Source organism: Malus domestica, chromosome 15, assembly GCF_042453785.1.
Source record: "Malus domestica chromosome 15, GDT2T_hap1".
In the NCBI taxonomy this organism is placed as follows: Eukaryota; Viridiplantae; Streptophyta; class Magnoliopsida; order Rosales; family Rosaceae; genus Malus; species Malus domestica.
Genome location: NC_091675.1, coordinates 16057047 through 16075451, shown reverse-complemented (window position 1 = coordinate 16075451; position 18405 = coordinate 16057047). Strand labels below are relative to the sequence as shown.

Here is an 18405-nt window from a genome sequence, read left to right as displayed (position 1 = left end):
ACGAGAGTCATTGAGTATGTTCTTAAACACACTAACGTTAAAAAGAGAAATAGATAATGTTATAAATAGGCAAAATTTATAGAGAGATAACCTTTACTCGGTGAAGGAACGAAGCAGTTGCAGAGTAATATACCGACACAAGCTGTTGCAGAGGAAGTAATGTATATTATTGCTATTAGATATATTTCTCTTTTCTTTCTTCTTCTCATTCACTCCTCTTTGCACAATTGAAGTGCTCTATTTATAGAGTTACTTCAATGGAAAATTACAAAATATTACTATTTAGCTTATGAGTATATAGTATACACATTACTATACACATGTGGGCAAACATACCCATTATTTACAACACTCCCCCTTGGATGCCCACATATCAACATCAGTTGCCTCATTAAAACCTTGCTTGGAAAAATCCTGTGGGAAAAAACCATAGCGAAGGAAAAAGAGTACAACTTTACCCGGATGGTGTTGAGCATGCTTAGGTTGCCTCGTTAAAACCTTGATAGGAAAAACCCAGTGGGAAAAATCCTAAGCGAAGGAAAAAGAGTACAACATGCATGTATCATGGATGCTCCCCCTGAATTGTATCTCCCCCTGATTCCGCATTCTTCAAATCTGTAAGCCGACGTAATCCGATTCCCTGTACCAACTTCTGAAATGTGCACTTTGGTAGAGATTTGGTGAACAAGTCTGCTAAATTTTCATTAGAACGGATTTGTCTGACTTCAATAACTTTAGCCTTCTGAAGCTCATGTGCGCTGAAAAATCTTGGAGATATGTGTTTAGTCTTATCACCTTTGATAAATCCTTCCTTCATCTGGGCGACACAGGCTGCATTATCTTCATGGATGACAGTTGGAGTGTCTGTCTTTGAAGGTAAACCACATGAATTCCGGATGTGATAGATCATTAATCTTAACCAAGAACATTCACGACTTGCTTCATGTAAAGCAATTATTTCCGAATGATTGGAAGATGTTGCAACTAGCGTTTGCTTTGTTGATCGCCATGAAATTGCAGTATCTCCATTAGTGAACACATATCCATTTTGTGAGCGGGCTTTATGCGGATCGGAGAGAAAACCAGCATCTGCGTATCCAACAAGGATTTGTTCATTTGTGGGCTTGTCTGAGTAGAAGAGACCCATATCTGTTGTCCCACGAAGGTATCGTAAAACATCTTTGACTCCCTTCCAATGACGAATTGTTGGAGCAGAGCTGTACCTGGCTAACAAGTTAACTGAAAAAGCTATATCTGGTCTAGTACATTGTGCTAAATACAATAAAGCACCTATTGCGCTCAAATATGGTACTTCTGGACCAAGGACCAGTTCATCATCTTCTTTTGGACGAAATGGATCTTTCTTAATGTCCAAAGAACGAACGACCATTGGGGTGCTAAGTGGATAAGCCTTGTCCATGCCAAATCGCTTTAGTATTTTTTCAATGTAAGCTGATTGATGGACCAAAATTCCACTAACACAATGCTCGATCTGCAGGCCTAGACAATATTTGGTTTTCCCAAGGTCTTTCATTTCAAATTCGCTTTTCAGATATTCAGCAGTTTTGTTGAGCTCTTCAGGAGTTCCAACTAGGTTCATATCATCGACATATACTGCCACTATAGCAAATCCAGTATTTGATTTCTTAATGAACACACAAGGGCAGATGACATTGTTGGCATATCCTTCTTTAATCAAATACTCACTGAGACGATTATACCACATTCGCCCAGATTGTTTTAGCCCATATAGTGATCGCCTTAATTTGATTGAGAACATACCCCGTGGTTTGTTAGTTGCTTCAGGCAACTTAAGTCCTTCTAGGACTTTCATATATATGTCAGTATCTAATTCTCCATATAGATACGCGGTGATGACATCCATAAGTCGCATGTCAAGTTTTTCTGAAATCACCAAACTTATTAAGTAACGGAACGTAATTGTGTCCATTACAGGAGAGTATGTTTCTTCATAATCAACTCCAGGTCTTTGTGAAAAACCTTGTGCAACGAGTCGTGCTTTATATCTTGCAATCTCGTTTTTCTCGTTGCATTTCCTTGTGAACACCCATTTGTAACCTACGGGGTTTACATCAGTTGGGGTTTGGACTACTGGTCCAAAAACACTTCGCCTTTCCAAGGAATTTAATTCTGCCTGGATTGCATCTTTCCACTTAGGCCAATCTTGTCTCTGTTTGCATTCATCAACAGAGCGGGGCTCAATATCATCACTTAATATAATTTCAGTGGCTATTGCAAATGCAAACATGTCATCGATGATTATTTCATTTCGATCCCACAATTCATTAGTACATGCATAATTTATGGATATTTCTTTGCTTTCATGTACTTCTGTCTCTTCAGGGACATGTGTCTCATCAAGGACATTTTCTTTTTCTGGAAGTACAGAGTCACGAATTGTGGATTTATCATTCAATTCCTTTTCTTGAATGATATCATTTGGGTTCAATTGGGCCCTCATCTTTCTCTTTCGAGGGGCTGAATCTTTTGAACCTGGGGGTCTACCACGCTTCAGGCGTGCACTGGATGAATCATTCGCTGCCACTTTATTTTGTCCAACAGGGACATCAATTCTTGCAGGTGCGTTTGCAGCCGGTATATATGACTGTGTCACTTTCGAAGCATCATTAAATGCATCTGGCATTTGATTAGCAATACCTTGAAGATGAACGATCCTTTTCACTTCATTTTCACATTGAGTGCTTCTTGGATCAAAATGAGATAAGGTGGGAACAACCCATGTTAGCTCTTGTCGTTCTTCTGGAACGGTCTTTTCTCCCCCTAACGACGGGAAAACTATCTCATCAAAATGACAATCAGCAAAACGAGCTGTAAACACATCACCAGTCAAAGGTTCCAAATATCTAATGATAGATGGTGAATCAAAACCCACATAAATTCCCAATCTGCGCTGAGGTCCCATTTTAGTTCGTTGTGGTGGTGCAATAGGCACATAAACAGCACAACCAAAAACTCGTAAATGTGAAATATTTGGCTGATGTCCAAACACGAGTTGTATTGATGAGTATTGGTGGTTGGCTATGGGTCTCAATCTAACCAATGATGCAGCATGTAATATGGCATGTCCCCATGTAGAAACTGGCAATTTTGTTTTCATGAGCAGAGTGCGGGCTATTAATTGAAGCCGCTTGATAAATGCCTCTGCTAAACCATTTTGAGTATGGACATGAGGAACAGGGTGTTCAACATTAATGCCGAGTGCCATACAGTAATCATCAAAGGTTTGAGACGTAAATTCACCAGCGTTATCAAGTCGAATGGACTTAATGGGATGATCTGGGAACTGTGCTCGCAACTTAATTATCTGAGCAAGAAGTCTCGCAAAAGCTACATTTCGAGTAGACAATAGGCAAACATGTGACCATCAGGTAGATGCATCAACCAAAACCATAAAATATCGAAATGGTCCACAAGTTGGTTGAATAGGTCCACAAATATCCCCTTGAATTCTTTGCAAAAATGATGGGGATTCATCATCAACCTTTAGTTGTGATGGTCTAATTACCAACTTCCCTTGGGAACAAGCCTTGCAAGGATTATCATTCGAGACATTAATGTGTTTGCTCAGTAATGGATGTCCATTAGAGTTGGTAATGATTCTACGCATCATGGTAGATCCTGGATGACCTAGACGGTCATGCCAAAGCATATAAACCTTTGAATCAATGAACTTCTGGTTCATGACAGTATATGCCTCAACTCTCTTTATGTATGTACAATACAATCCACTCGATAAACCATGCAACTTCTCCAATATACGCTTCTGGGTATCATTGGAGGTAATGCATAAATATTCCACATTTTCTACACTTTTCGTTTCAAGGTGGTATCCATTTAAACGTATGTCTTTAAAACTCAACAAATTTCGAATGGACTGAGTAGCATATAATGCATTCTTTATAGACAATATTGTTCCATTTGGTAACATAATCTGGGCTTTTCCTGAGCCTTCAATTACATCTGATGGTCCTGATATTGTTGTTACCTTTACTTTTGCAAGTACCAAATTCGAGAAATACTTTCGGTCTCGAAATATTGAATGCGTGGTTGCGCTATCTGCAAGACAAAAGTCTCCGCCATTGATCTTGTTTTGAGAACAACCATAATTTTTATCCATGATCTCTGAGTAAAGAAAAAGCAGTTTATTCATACTGGAATACTACTTTTATTGAATTGAAAATGCGAGCATTAAACCACAGGTACAAATAACATGAGTACATTAAACATAAATAATTCAATCGGACCCATAAACTTCATTCCCTCTTTCATTAATAAAGTATGTAGCATCCAAGTGGGTTGTGTTTAACTGTCCTGATAAATTGGTCACTGGATCAGGGGTTTCCATTGGTTTAGCCTGGTCAAGGAAATTGATCTCGACACCCTTTTCCTTGAATGAGGCTTGATATAGTTCCACCAGATGCTTTGGGGTGCGACAAGTACGCGCCCAATGTCCGTTGCCACCACACCTATGGCAACCTCCTTCATGACTTCTAGGAGTGTTCACATGAGCTTTTCCTTTCTGGCGATTGGTATTTTTAAAGCTCGGGCCTGGATTATACCTTGGAACCTGGTTGTGAAACTGGACACCATGGTTCTTGCTTTTCCCTTTCCACCGACCTTGCTTGTGGCCACGTCCTCGTTTGTAATTATTGCCACGAGAGGATATGATATTCCTTTCAAGGGAAGCAACATTCACTTCTGGGAACGGTGCTGATCCAGTAGGTCGGGAATTATGGTTTTTCATGAGAAGCTCATTGTTCTGTTCAGCTACTAGGAGCACAGATATCAGCTGGTTGTATTCAGTGAAGCCTCGCGCTCTATACTGTTGTTGCAGTACCATGTTAGAGGCGTGGAATGTGCTGAAAGTCTTTTCCAATAACATCTCCTCAGTGATAGTATCCCCACAGAGTTTCATCTGAGAGGTAATTCTGAACAACGCCGAATTGTACTCAGCCACTGATTTGAAATCCTGGATCCTCAGGTGTGTCCAGTCATAGCGAGCTTTTGGAAGAATCACCGTTGTCTGGTGATTGTATCTGCTTCTCAAGGCATTCCAAAGGGCTAACGGATCTTCAACCGTTAAGTACTCGCTCTTTAGTGCCTCATCAAGATGACGACGAATAAAAATCATGGCCTTTGCCCGATCTTGAGAGGATGAGCTGCTTTCTTCCTTGATGGTATCTCCAAGATTTGCTGCTTCCAGATGGATCTTGGTATCCAGTACCCATGTAAGGTAATTCTTTCCAGTAATGTCCAGGGCAGCAAAATCAAGCTTTGCCAAGTTTGCCATTTTCTTTTCTGAAAGAAAAATGAGGTGTGTAAGAACTTGCAATAATATGTGTACTGGAGAAATATATTGTTAGAACTTCTGTTTCTTACAAATTTTTGATCTTCAGGCCAAAATGATAAGTACTCGAAACTTCAGGCTCGAGATTTACACAATTAATGAGAAGGGCAATTGTACCGCACCATTCTCATCGAAATAAGTATAGGATGGGTGATTATTCCGCACTACTTTAAACAACAGGAAAATTTAAATATGTAGAGCAAGGTGGACAATTATACCGCACCACCTAAAATTGCAATAAATTTTAAATATGCAAAGCAGGGTGGACGATTATACCGCACCACCTAAAATTGCAATAAAATTTAAATATGCAAAGCAGGGTGGACGATTATACCGCACCACCTAAAATTGCGATAAAATTAAATATGCAAAGCAGGGTGGGTGATTATTTCACACCACCTAAAATTGCGATAAAATTAAATAACGGGAAAATTTAAATATGCAGGATAGAGCGGGCGATTATACCGCTCCACTTAAAATTTGCAGTAAAATTAGATCTGCAGTCCAAGATAGGCGATAGAACCGCACAATCTTAGATTGCATAAATAATCAGTGGGTTAGTAGTCAATATCTACACCAAACAAGAAATCAAAGATATAAGTGACTGTTAGTTGGAGAACTAGAAGTAAACATGGTGCAAACAGTTCTTCGCGAGGGTATACCCAGCAATTGAGAGAGAGGAAGAAGAAGAACAGTAAAAACCTTAGAGGAAACATTTTTTTTTTTTTTCGGTGAAGGGAAATGAGAAAATGATTAGAGAGTCGTGCTGATAACGTGTTATAAATAGGCAAAATTTATAGAGAGATAACCTTTACTTGGTGAAGGAACGAAGCAGTTGCAGAGTAATATACCGACACAAGCTGTTGCAGAGGAAGTAATGTATATTATTGCTATTAGATATATTTCTCTTTTCTTTCTTCTTCTCATTCACTCCTCTTTGCACAATTGAAGTGCTCTATTTATAGAGTTACTTCAATGGAAAATTACAAAATATTACTATTTAGCTTATGAGTATATAGTATACACATTACTATACACATGTGGGCAAACATACCCATTATTTACAACAGATAAGTATTTATGAGACATAAAAGAACTTTTTACAAGTGATTTTGTATTGATCTTAACTTTTCAAAAAGTTTAAAATAATTATTTAATATTTTAAAAAGTGAACATGTATTGTCACTGACTTTAGGTGATAACACGAAAGAATATTGAAGCGGGATTTTACTCTCGCTCTTCTATGGATTTCTAAAACTCAAATCGATCCATGAGGATTTAGATTTTAGAGCTCCACAAAAATGGCAAGTTAGTGAAAACCAATTTTGTTATTTGTCTATATCATCAGTTAACAATAGTGACTTAATCGCTTAATTTGGTTGACCTAGTGACTTAATCACTTAATTTTAGTGACCTAACGAACACTTATGTTCTAAAATATTAAGTAGTTATTTAGAATATTTAAAAAAAAAATTGAATAAATATAAGATTAGTCTTAAAAGTTGAGCAGAGTTATCCATATTTCTAATACAACACATATAACAGACGTGCCCTTAACAGTCTAATCCAGAGGAAAAAGTAAGGGCCCAAGTCTATTTCGGGTGGGCTGAGACCCAAGATATGGACATAATTTTATTATTATTTTTAATATTATCAAATTTTCAATCTTTGCCAACAATCCACTGAAATCTGCAATTTTTAAGTGAGTCCCAAATTTCCCAATTCGGAAATTGCTACAGAAGGACATGGATTTGCTTCCGGCGGAGATCACCACCTCGAAGATAGTGAAGAAACATGGGTTCCGGTCGCTGAAGCTGCTGACCGTAGACATGGACCAGGAGCTCGGAGACCAACCTGTCGGAGTTGACTACGGCAGGCTTGATAATGGCCTCTCTTACTATGTCCGTTGCAATTCTAAGCCCCGAATGAGAGCTGCCCTCGCTCTTGCTGTCAAAGTCGGGTATGTGTATATATAATTGCTTTTTTTTTTTTTTTTGTACTTTCAATTGGGTTTGTTTTCTTTAATGTTGTTGGTTTTGTTTGTTTGGTCGTTGATTTGTGTTGCTTGGGTCGGTTGCTTTTGTCTGCTTAATTTAGTTGTTTTGTGTTGTTAATGGGGTTTGATGAACTAGGTTGTTGAATTTGGTTGGTCAGTTGGTTTTGTACTGTGGAATTAGGGTAATGTGATTTGACCCAAAGACAATGAACTGAGATTTTGATGAGATTTTGATTATAGATGCCGAAACCGAGCAATGTATTGAGTGAATAAGAGGAAAATTTGTGTTTCCCCCTTGGGAATTACCAAGTAACTAAAGTCGAATTACACGGGTTGAAGTAAACATAGTGACACCACTTAGAAAACCAAAGTAATGGTGTTTTTCCCACAATGACGGTGCTTGAGTTGGAAAATTGTATTGTTCGTTGAGTTAGCGAAAAACTACTGACTAGATAGGTTCGGAACTTTCACGTATGAATGTATGCTTGAATCTATAGAGGGTTTTTTATATTATCGGGTTCATGGCAGATCAGTTTTGGAAGAGGAGGACGAACGAGGAGTTGCTCACATTGTTGAGCATCTTGCTTTCAGTGCAACTAAGAAGTACACAAATCATGATATAGTAAGGTTTCTTGAAAGTATCGGAGCAGAATTTGGCGCTTGTCAGAATGCAGTTACATCCGCCGATGACACTGTTTACGAGTTATTTGTTCCTGTAGATAAGCTTGAGCTGTTATCTGAGGCCATTTCAGTTTTGGCCGAATTCAGTTCTGAGGTATAAACTAGTTTCACCTTGTTCGGTAATCCTCAACATTTTTACACCTTGGTTTAATTACTTGCAATTTCCAGGTTCGTGTCTCAAAAGATGATTTAGAAAGAGAAAGGGGTGCTGTTATGGAAGAGTACAGAGGAAACCGAAATGCTACAGGAAGGATGCAGGATGCACATTGGATTCTGATGATGGAAGATTCTAAGGTACTTCCACTAAAAGGCTTATATTCCCGGACTACCTTGATCAGGAGATTTTTTATTCTATAAAATGAGTCATCACCTTTAATGCTTTTACACTCCAACCGCATTCTGAGTATGCAAAACCCTCTTTTGATTGCAGTATGCTGAGCGTTTACCGATTGGTTTAGAGAAGGTGATTCGAACTGTTTCTCCTGAGACTGTGAAGCAGTTTTATAAGAAGTGGTACCATTTAAGCAATATGGCAGTGATAGCTGTTGGGGATTTCTCTGATACGCAGGTTTGGTATTGTCGACATGTTAATGTTTACTTTGGATTTATAAGGGTAGTTTGTAAAAAAGATTTATTAACAATCTCTCTCTTCCTTTCTCTCAGAATGTAGTAGAGTTGATAAGGGATCAATTTGGACATAAAATTTCAGCACCTGACCCTCCTCCCATACCAAGTTATCCAGTTCCTTCTCATGAAGAGCCACGTTTTTCATGTTTTGTTGAATCTGAAGCTTCTGGGGTTAGTACGGAATAAATCACACTCGTGTTTGTACCAGTCTAAATGGAACATTTCAGTTCTAATGTAGAAAATTTCTTGTGACAGTCTGCAGTGATTATTAGCTATAAGATGGCAGCTGATGAGCTGAAAACAGTGAGGGACTATAGGGATTTACTGGCGGAGTCCATGTTCCTTTACGCTCTAAACCAGAGGTTCTTTAAAATATCTCGTAGAAAGGACCCGCCCTATTTTTCATGCTCGGCTTCTGCTGACGTTCTTGTTAATCCATTGAAGGCTTATATAATGACTTCATCTTGTAAAGAAAAGGGGACTGTTGAGGCGCTAGAATCGATGCTGATTGAGGCAGGGTTTTCATCCAATACTAGAAATATACTTGATTGATTTTCTTTTTAATTTGGAACTACTTTTAATAACACTTATATTTCACTATTTTAGGTTGCAAGGGTACGATTACATGGCTTTTCAGAACGGGAAGTGTCTATTGTTCGAGCTTTACTGATGTCAGAGATTGAATCTGCCTATTTGGAGCGTGATCAAATGCAGTCAACTAGCTTACGTGATGAATATTTACAGGTATTTTCAGATTGTAGTTTTCTTGTGAACTTCCAATTTTCTTATGTAATGTTTGTATTGATTTGGTAAAATGCTATGCCTTTGTATTTCTTTGAGCAGCATTTTCTCCGCAATGAACCTGTTATTGGGATTGAATATGAAGCTCAACTCCAGAAGACTCTTCTACCTCGTGAGTCATTGCATATTTGGTTATAGTAATTTGATGGTTATAAAAGAAATGTATAGCTGTTCTCATCCAGACTTTTATACCTGTAGATATAACTGCAGCAGAGGTATCCAAATATGCAGTGAAGTTACAGACATCATGTAGCTGTGTCATTAAGACAATTGAGCCACGAGCTTCTGCAATAGCCAATGATCTAAAACATGTTGTATCAAAGGTCAATCGCCTTGAGGAAGAAAGAATAATTTCTCCTTGGGATGAGGAACAGATTCCAGAGGAAATTGTTAATACAAAACCTAATCCGGGGTATTTTTGGACCTAACGTCTCAGCAATTCATATCATCATATGTATTTATTTATTTTTCTCCCTTGTGTGTGTGTGTGTGTTATTCCTTCTCCAGTTCACGTGGGAATCGTTCCTGTGTGTAAATTTTGTGGGGTTTTTTTTTTTTTTTTTTTTTTTTGCATTTTCTACGTCCATTATCGGCTCTATGAATTATTTGTTCTACATTCATTCCCTTTATAAATTATTTGTTTCAGGAATATTGTGCAGCAGGTTGAATATTCAAATATTGAAGCTACTGAGTTAATTTTGTCAAACGGAATGAGAGTTTGCTATAAGTGTACCAACTTCCTCGATGACCAGGTAAACTCAGTGCAGTCAATGAAATATCTGTAGTTCAAGATCAATGGACAAACTCTGTGAATCTTATTATTCTCGTTTGCTCTAAAGCTTCGTCAATTTGTCAATTGGTTGTTTGAAGTTGTAGTTCTAAACATAAGAGAACATTCATCGTAGTAATTGATCAGTATTCTATAAGGCTAGGGATGAAAGAGAAAGGAAGAAACTCAATTTCCGATGAATGAAGGGAACATTTAGTAATTCAAGGCTGAAATAGATATTTATCTGATATTGTTCCTTTCCAATCATGAGTAGAGAAATTTCCGTCTCATATGACATTCTGTTGTCATGTATGTTAGTAGCAAAGTTCTGAAAGTTGTTGTATAGCATGTGTCAGTCATTTTTACGTGTAGAATTGTGATTCTTATCGATACTTTATTTTCATAGGTTATCTTTACAGGGTTCTCATATGGGGGTTTATCTGAACTTCCTGAAAGTGAGTACTTTTCTTGCTCAATGGGGCCAACCATTGCAGGAGAAATTGGTGTATACGGTTATAGACCTTCTGTTCTTATGGATATGCTTGCTGGTAAGAGAGCCGAAGTAAGCCCAAAACTTGGAGCATACATGAGAAGCTTTGTTGGTGATTGTTCACCCTCAGACCTGGAAACTGCTTTGCAGGTGTGCTTCATGATTCTCTCTCTCATGATCGCAATTTTACAAGAGTATTGTCAGTTGAAAATTTAGATTTAAAAAATCATGGTTTGTCTTTATGCCAGGAGTTCTCTTTATTTTTCATGGTTTTTCAATATCGTCTGAAGCTGCAAAACTTTTGCAATATTTGTTCTGGCAGCTTGTATATCAACTGTTTACGACAAATATAATACCTGGAGAAGAAGATGTCAAAATAGTGATGCAAATGGCTGAAGAAGTGGTCCGTGCTCAAGACAGGGATCCTTACACTGCATTTGCAAACCGTGTGAAGGAGCTCAACTACGGAAACTCCTATTTCTTTAGGGTACGATACCCATTCTGAGTGTTCAGTGTAGTTTTTATTCACCTGGTGTATTCGAGTTACAACTTTGGGTTAATATATATTTGGCAGCCTATTAGGATAAGTGATCTCCGGAAAGTTGACCCTTTGAAAGCCTGTGAATATTTCAACAAGTGTTTCAAGGATCCATCAACTTTCTCCGTTGTGATTGTTGGGAACATTGATCCCTCTATAGCACTTCCTCTGATATTGCAGTATTTGGTAAGTAAAAATTCCTTTGTAGTCTACTTACACCGGGATTTTATATATATGTGCTCACAGGTATGTAATTTACCATGCAGGGTGGAATACCAAAGCCTCCTGAGCCACTCCTACAATTTAATCGTGACGACCTCAAAGGACTACCATTCACTTTTCCTAAAACCAGAATAAGGTAGAATAGAGCACAAACCTAAATGCAGCAAACATACTATACTTATGTTTGTGGTAGAAAGGCGTTTCAAATATTGTTCGATTGAGCAACTCCATTGATCACCCAATAAGCTCGGTGTTTGAATATTGTCGATTCCTGCCCTTGTCTGAGATCTAAGATTCCACTGAAGTTTCTCACAATACTATTTGACAAGTCACCTATTTTCTTCTTGGTCCAAATCCCTTCTTACAATCTGGACTAAATGTTCTTGCAGAGAAGTTGTTCGCAGCCCAATGGTGGAAGAACAATGTTCTGTCCAGCTGTGCTTCCCAGTGGAACTGAAAAATGGAACCATGGTGTGTGGCTTTCTTGTCCTATATTACGAAGCTTTTGATAGAGAGTTGAATTTTCACGATGATTTATAACTCGGGAAAAACAATTATATGGCAGGTAGAAGACATTCACATTGTTGGATTCCTGAGCAAACTTCTTGAAACAAAAATTATGCAGGTTCTACGGTTCAAACATGGACAGGTATGCGTGCCTCCATATTATTTTATTTCTATTTATCATCTTCATCTTTGAAGTCAATTTTTCTTATTACCTTCTATGCTATAGATCTACACTGTAGGTGTTTCAGTATTTCTTGGCGGTAATAAGCCTTCCAGAACTGCAAATGTTCGTGGTGATATAAGCGTAAACTTTTCTTGTGATCCAGAAATCTCCTCAAAGCTGGTTGGTGCTTTTGTAGTTAGACATGTCCTAGTATTTTGGTTTATTAATCGATTGGTCGTTCAACTAGCTGTTTGATACCATATTACAGGTCGATCTTACTTTGGATGAAATATTACGTCTTCAAGAGGAAGGGCCGTCAGATGAGGATGTCTCAACCATCCTTGAAATTGAGCAAAGAGCTCACGAAAATGGGCTTCAAGTAAGTTTTCTTGTTATTATAGGGTTCATTTTGGTCGGTGATACACCATTGTTCCTGACAATCACCTAGTGCACAAAGTTTCGTGGAAGCGAGAGATGAATGAAGTGGATATAATTACAGCCCATTTGATTTCTGTTGCGGATTTTCCTTCTTTCAGGAGAATTACTACTGGTTGGACAGGATTTTACACAGCTATCAGTCAAGAGCCTACTCCGGTGATGTTGGCACTTGTTTTGAGGTTGGTTGCTCGTCTTCTCTTATTAACTGAAACCGAAACATTTCCTAGCATGTTTCCAAATATTCTAATGATTATTGAACGTCTGTTGCAGATTCAAGATGAAGGTCGGTCCACAGTCAGACAATCTCTGACGCCAACAACGGCACAGTCAGCATTACAAAGGATACTACCTTTCCCTTGCAAAAAACAGTACACTGTAGTGATTTTAATGCCCCGTACATCTCCCTTTAAGTCACTAAAATCGTTCTTCCAATCTACTGAAACCAGTTATCAAAGACACACCAAGGTGAGTTCTAGTCAAAATTCCTCTTACTTCAACTGATTATCTCCACTGATTTTTAATCTTTTGAGTAACTGTATGACAAATGAGTTTTTACTGGTTGTGGCAGATTTTGGCCGGCCTTGCTGGTCTCACAGTTTTGGGTCTTTGCTTATGGAGATATTCACGACGCACCTAAACTCGTAGGTGAAATTTACATAGAAGAGCTCTAGAATCTAGATACACAACAAGCACGAACGTTTTGGTTACAAATTTAGGACGCTTCTGTGGTTTTTTTTCGTTGCTCCAATTAATCGAGAGGTACATAGGAAGCTGAAACTAGCTGAATTTCTGCAGAACCAAATACAAATTTATTTTTGCTCCGTTCGTAGCCTGTAACGTTGATGTGTATTTCTTTCCTTCCCAGCTCCATAACATGTATTCAGTAATTTTGTTGGAAGAGAATTATCCGGTAATATAATAAATATGATCGAAAAACAGAAAATTTGTTTGTGAAAATATGTTTTTCACTGGACAGTTGATTTTTCATGCATATTTTGGATGAAATTTGTCTGTGATGCAACTTACAACTGTTTGATACTTTTCTAGTGATGTATTACAACTTCATAATTTCGTGGGTTCGATCTGATCCAACGTTAACGTGGGACGGGACGGAACGGAGTGGGATGGGGAGTTCCGTCCCACGTTTGATGCGCCTAAAAAAGGTGGAATGCGTTGTTTCAAGGGACAAGTTTTGGATGATTTTTCGTTTCGTCTCCCCTCCGGGAACGACTTGTTCCACATTCGTGGAACACATATTTATAATATTTTAAGACAAAAATACCTCGTTTTTTTAATATTTACATCATCTAAATCATACAACAAACCCTAACTATCATCTTCTCTTCTCTGCTGCTGTGAACTTCTTCAGCTCTGCATCTCCCCTTCGCAACCTTCCTCCTCATCCTTTTTCGTGTAGCCTCTCTGTGAACTTTAGCTCTGCATCTCCGTTCCAAGTTCGATTTGATTGTGATTGTGTAGCCTCTCGGTCTCTCTTTCTTTGTATTTTGTAGTGCTTCGATATGCCCAATACTGAATCTACAACTAAAAATAAAAAAATTGCTTCCAGGAGGTCCCTTAATTAATTTTCATGTAAATTTGAAGTGGCATTATTATTCTTTTCTGATTAGCTTGTTTCGATTTCATTAACACCCATTTCCTAATTCTGCTGAATTTCTTTGTATTTTGTAGTGCTTCGATCTGCCCAATACTGCATTTGCAACCAAAGATCCGCCTCTGTTTATCTGCTTCCACTCCCCCTATTGAGCTTGTTTCGATTTCTTTGTCTTTTGGTTCCGTTCTCCGTGCTGTGTTTGTCCTGCGCACCAAACGCTGAACGGAACAACTCTCTCGTTCTGTCCTGCGCATACCAAACATAACATGGAACCGCTGTTCCGTCCCGTCCCATTCCTTCCCATCTGCATACCAAACGGTACCAGAAGAGTGAATTTGACATGTTTCTTGTCGCTTCACTAGCTAAAAGGTCGAAAAAGGTAATAGGGTTTAGGGGTGTAACAAGAAATCAAAATTTAATATGCATTACAAAAGAAAAATAATACAGAAGTCATAATTTTTTGGTGATGATGTCATGTTATGTTACCAGTAACACATAATTATTCATTTACACTATGCTCTAAAGTCTACACATCAATACTATCGTGCACGTATATTATGAGTAAATATGCGTTGTCTCCGATAATCCATATGTATAAAGACTATTGCAAATTTGCAATGTAGTCATATGGGCACAACAAGGTTACTTCTCCGCAATGAGGCTAGCAACAATTAGGAATTAAACGCAAAATATATGGTATTCATAACTCATATGAGTTGAATTTCAGATCTCCTCCGCTTAAGTGAAGACAAGCATCATTTTACCAAAAGTTCGTCGAAAATTGATTAGTTGTTAACACATTTTCGAAAGAAAAAATACGGCTTATCCTAAACACATTTTTTTCAACTTGAAATAAAAAACAAAAGGGATGTGCTATGCACACACTCCTTTTTACTTCTCATACACCCTCTTAATTTTTTGCTATCGAATCGAATGAATTGAAGAATATCAAATGACAAAAATGACAAAGGGTGTGTGAGACCCCAGCAAGATAATAATTTGTTTAATTTATTTTAGGCTTTTTAGCCAAAATGATTTATGAGATTTGCATAACATATCACTTTGGTCCCTGAGATTGAAAATCAATAGAAATGGTCCCTGAGATTGTCCACCATCCATTATTTTGGTCATTCTGTTAAAAACTCCGTTAAGTGTCCCGCAGCTCTTGGCTGAAAATTTGAGCAATTTTCAAAGCTTCGTAACTCAATCGTTTCTTAATCAAATTCGACCCATAATATATCAAAATGAAGATAGTAAAGTGTAGAACAAGATTATACCTTGAAAGCCCAATGGTTGACAGAGATGGCCGGTAAGTAGCCTGAAAGGTGACTGGTCTGTAGGAAAAATGGAAAACTTGTCAAAAACTGGGTAAACTTTAAACGTTCATAACTTCTTCAATACTTAACGAAATCAAGTGATTCAAAAACGAAAATCATACTTCTCGACGAGATGAAGAGAATGGTACTTTATTAATGGCTAATTCGCTGTGGTTTGGCTTGAAAACGGCTCGAAAGTGGCTGTTTTAGTCTCTAGTTAACCACTTTCGAGCCATTTTCCGGCCAAACAACAGCGAATTAGTCATCAAAAAAGGTACCATTCTCTTCATCTTGTTGAGAAGTATAATTTTAATTTTTGAATCACTCGATTTCGTTAAGTATTGAAGAAGTTATGAATATTTAAAGTTTACCCAGTTTCCGGCGAATTTTTTAGTTTTCCCGCGGACTAGTCACCTTTCAGGCTATTTTCCAGCCATCTTCGGCAACCATTGGACTTCCAAATAGGTATATACTTTGTCTACACTTTCCTATCTTCATTTTGATATATTATAGATCGAATTTGGTTGAGAAACGATTGAGTTACGAAGCTTTGAAAATTGCCCACACTTTCGGCCAAGAGCTCCGGGATATTTAACGGAGTTTTTAACGAAATGACCAAAATAATGGATGGTGGATAACCTCATGGACCATTTCTATTGATTTTCAATATCAAGAACCAAAATGATGTGTTATGCAAATCTCTAAAAAAACCTTTATTTTTTAAGAAATAAAACAAAACGACATCATTAGTAAACTACCATCTCCAATCGGCAACAAGCGACACGTCGTAGAACTAGAAGAACGGGAGTCTGATAGATCTTTATAAGGGTGTGGAAGCTAGGGTTTTACGCTTCTTTTTTAGTTGATCCTGCAGCGCCTCTTCTTCCCCCCTCTTTCTGCATCCACTTCCAAGCTCCCAAAGGTCCGTCTCTCTCTCTCTCTCTCTCTCTCTCTCTCTCTCTCTCTCACATTCTTCCTAGCATGTATAGCAATTCTAAATCTCAAGTCCTTCAATCCCTGTTTGGCCGCCGAGAAATCGACGGAAAACAGAAGAAAATTACATCTTTCCAATCGGATTTATGCTTTTACTTTCTGGTTTTCTGTAGTTCAAGTCTAGGGTTTTTGTTTTAAAATTAGAATTTTGAAATTGTGGGTTTTTTTTTCTGAAGTGAGGGATTTGCATTTGCAGGTACTTAGAAGGAGAGTGTGAAAATGGTTGAGAAGACGAAGGGAAGGAAGGAGGAGGTGGTTACCAGAGAGTACACCATCAACCTCCACAAGCGCCTCCATGGCTGGTATTATATTTTGCCCCCCCCGCTTTTCGTGATCTGTTATTACATTATGTTCTTGCTTTTGGTTAATCTTTTTATAAAATAGTTGCTTTTTTGTTGTTGTAGATCTTGATTACGGATGCTTGTTTTGCGTATTGTGTTGTCCGGCTAGCTTCGTGTTTGTCTATTTTCTAATTTTTATGTGGGATTGGGATTTATTTGCGGATTGTGGATATTTGATATCAATTTGCATTTCTTAGTTGTTGCTAGCCCTGTTGTGGTGGCGTAACCTTGTCGTCGACGTGCTTGTTATGAACTTCTGTTCTATTTTCATGATTAGTTATTTAACTAGAATGAAATGTATGTTTGTATCGAGTGTGAAAAGAGTAGGGACAGAAAAGAGATATGATGCAGATCTTACTTATTAGAACTGGCTGGCTGGGTCTTCTAGCAAGTTCGTAAATTCTTGCATGGGGTTTGAGGTGGACAATGTCCACTATAGTTTTACGTTTAGGAGCAGGGAGTGATGATTTTCTTAGCAAAATTTGGTTTGAGGTCGCTGAAATTAGAGTTACCAGATGGAGATGCATTGGTTATTGTGTGGTGTCTTGGTGATGGATTAAAAGGGGGGGGGGGAGTGGAAGCGAGACTGCTAGAAGAAATCGTTTGTAGGACTTTAGTAGGGAAATGGTGTAAGCTACTGCGTGGCTGTGGGCATGGGGTTGTTGCAGAGGTTCTGGTCCAAAGTGAGGGAGTGAGTTGGGCTTGGAATTTGTGAGGTGGGGGGCAGTCGATGCTATTGAAAGTGTCGGGAGATGGTAGGATCTGTAGAATTTTTCCTTTTGTTTGCGAATGTTTCTTTGTTCATTTGCTTGTGCATTGTTGTTGAACCATTGAAATTTGTACTATCATTAGAAAGGCATCAAAGTAACTCTTGTGCATTGTTGTTCCATAACAGCACATTCAAGAAGAAGGCTCCTAACGCCATAAAGGAGATCAGGAAGTTTGCCAAGAAGGCCATGGGAACAAATGACGTCAGGGTGGATGTGAAGCTGAACAAGCAGATCTGGAGCAGAGGAATCAGGAGCGTCCCAAGAAGGATCAGGGTTCGCATTGCTCGCAAGAGGAACGACGACGAAGATGCAAAGGAAGAGCTCTACTCCCTTGTTACCGTCGCTGAGATCCCAGCCGAAGGACTGAGTGGGTTGGGCACCAAGGTCATTGAAGAGGATGAATGATCTATTCATTTCTGTTTCGAGTAAGCTACTCTCATTAGGAAGAAAAGGGAATTTTATATGCATTTTTCGAAAGACCTTCAGAGTTTGTTGCCAAACTAAAGACTTACCTCAGTAGTTTGGTGTATTTTTGTTTGGTTAAATATTCAGCATCAGTAATGTACGTTTTGGTTTTTAAGTGATGTGCTTTTCTGGTTACTAAACACCTTTGGATCTCTTGGTCTCTCTCTCTCTCCTCGAATTTGCTTTCAGAGGAAATGAAACTGAGCAAAACTCTGTTGTGCGACGAACGGATCATGTGTCGAGCGTCCTAAGGCAGCATAGGCCACAAGCAGACGCATGTCCAAATG

General features: G+C 38.4%; 3 protein-coding genes across 4 annotated transcripts; 2 read left to right on the top strand and 1 right to left on the bottom strand.

Moving 5' to 3' along the window:
- Positions 1–4183: 4183 nt before the first annotated feature.
- LOC139192234 (uncharacterized) lies at positions 4184–5612 on the bottom strand. Its single transcript, XM_070813900.1, has 2 exons — positions 5422–5612; positions 4184–5340 (listed from the first exon to the last, which is right to left on the bottom strand). Exon 2 carries the CDS (start codon positions 5330–5332, stop codon positions 4277–4279), a length of 1056 nt encoding a protein of 351 aa, XP_070670001.1. The 5' UTR covers positions 5333–5340; positions 5422–5612; the 3' UTR covers positions 4184–4276.
- Positions 5613–7016: 1404 nt separating this feature from the next.
- Positions 7017–13578, top strand: LOC103400750 (zinc protease PQQL-like). 2 transcript variants are annotated; one of them, XM_029094236.2, is made up of 21 exons: positions 7017–7349; positions 7914–8160; positions 8235–8360; positions 8497–8634; positions 8730–8864; positions 8949–9206; positions 9300–9437; positions 9537–9606; positions 9693–9906; positions 10141–10246; positions 10670–10903; positions 11076–11240; positions 11328–11477; positions 11558–11649; positions 11903–11984; positions 12079–12162; positions 12247–12363; positions 12452–12562; positions 12720–12800; positions 12892–13086; positions 13190–13578. In XM_029094236.2, the coding sequence occupies exons 1-21, from the start codon at positions 7135–7137 to the stop codon at positions 13256–13258; spliced, it is 3027 nt and encodes a 1008-aa protein (XP_028950069.2). In that variant the 5' UTR covers positions 7017–7134; the 3' UTR covers positions 13259–13578. The 2 variants fall into 2 exon arrangements, with proteins under 2 accessions (XP_028950069.2, XP_028950070.2); XM_029094237.2 differs by having other exon boundaries at positions 7090–7349; positions 7919–8160.
- A 2759-nt stretch (positions 13579–16337) lies between these two features.
- Positions 16338–18233, top strand: LOC103400749 (large ribosomal subunit protein eL31). Its single transcript, XM_029094157.2, has 3 exons — positions 16338–16471; positions 16739–16844; positions 17779–18233. The coding sequence occupies exons 2-3, from the start codon at positions 16762–16764 to the stop codon at positions 18056–18058; spliced, it is 363 nt and encodes a 120-aa protein (XP_028949990.1). The 5' UTR covers positions 16338–16471; positions 16739–16761; the 3' UTR covers positions 18059–18233.
- Positions 18234–18405: the final 172 nt, after the last annotated feature.

Excerpts from the sequence above, each read along its gene's own strand:
- LOC103400750 (XM_029094236.2), top strand. The coding sequence starts at position 7,135 with ATGGATTTGCTTCCGGCGGAGATCACCACCTCGAAGATAGTGAAGAAA. Across the intron at positions 9,207-9,299 it reads TAGAATCGATGCTGATTGAG|GTTGCAAGGGTACGATTACA; the intron begins GCAGGGTTTTCA and ends TCACTATTTTAG. Across the intron at positions 11,650-11,902 it reads TTTCCTAAAACCAGAATAAG|AGAAGTTGTTCGCAGCCCAA; the intron begins GTAGAATAGAGC and ends ATGTTCTTGCAG.
- LOC139192234 (XM_070813900.1), bottom strand. The coding sequence starts at position 5,332 with ATGGCAAACTTGGCAAAGCTTGATTTTGCTGCCCTGGACATTACTGGA.
- LOC103400749 (XM_029094157.2), top strand. The coding sequence starts at position 16,762 with ATGGTTGAGAAGACGAAGGGAAGGAAGGAGGAGGTGGTTACCAGAGAG. Across the intron at positions 16,845-17,778 it reads CACAAGCGCCTCCATGGCTG|CACATTCAAGAAGAAGGCTC; the intron begins GTATTATATTTT and ends GTTCCATAACAG.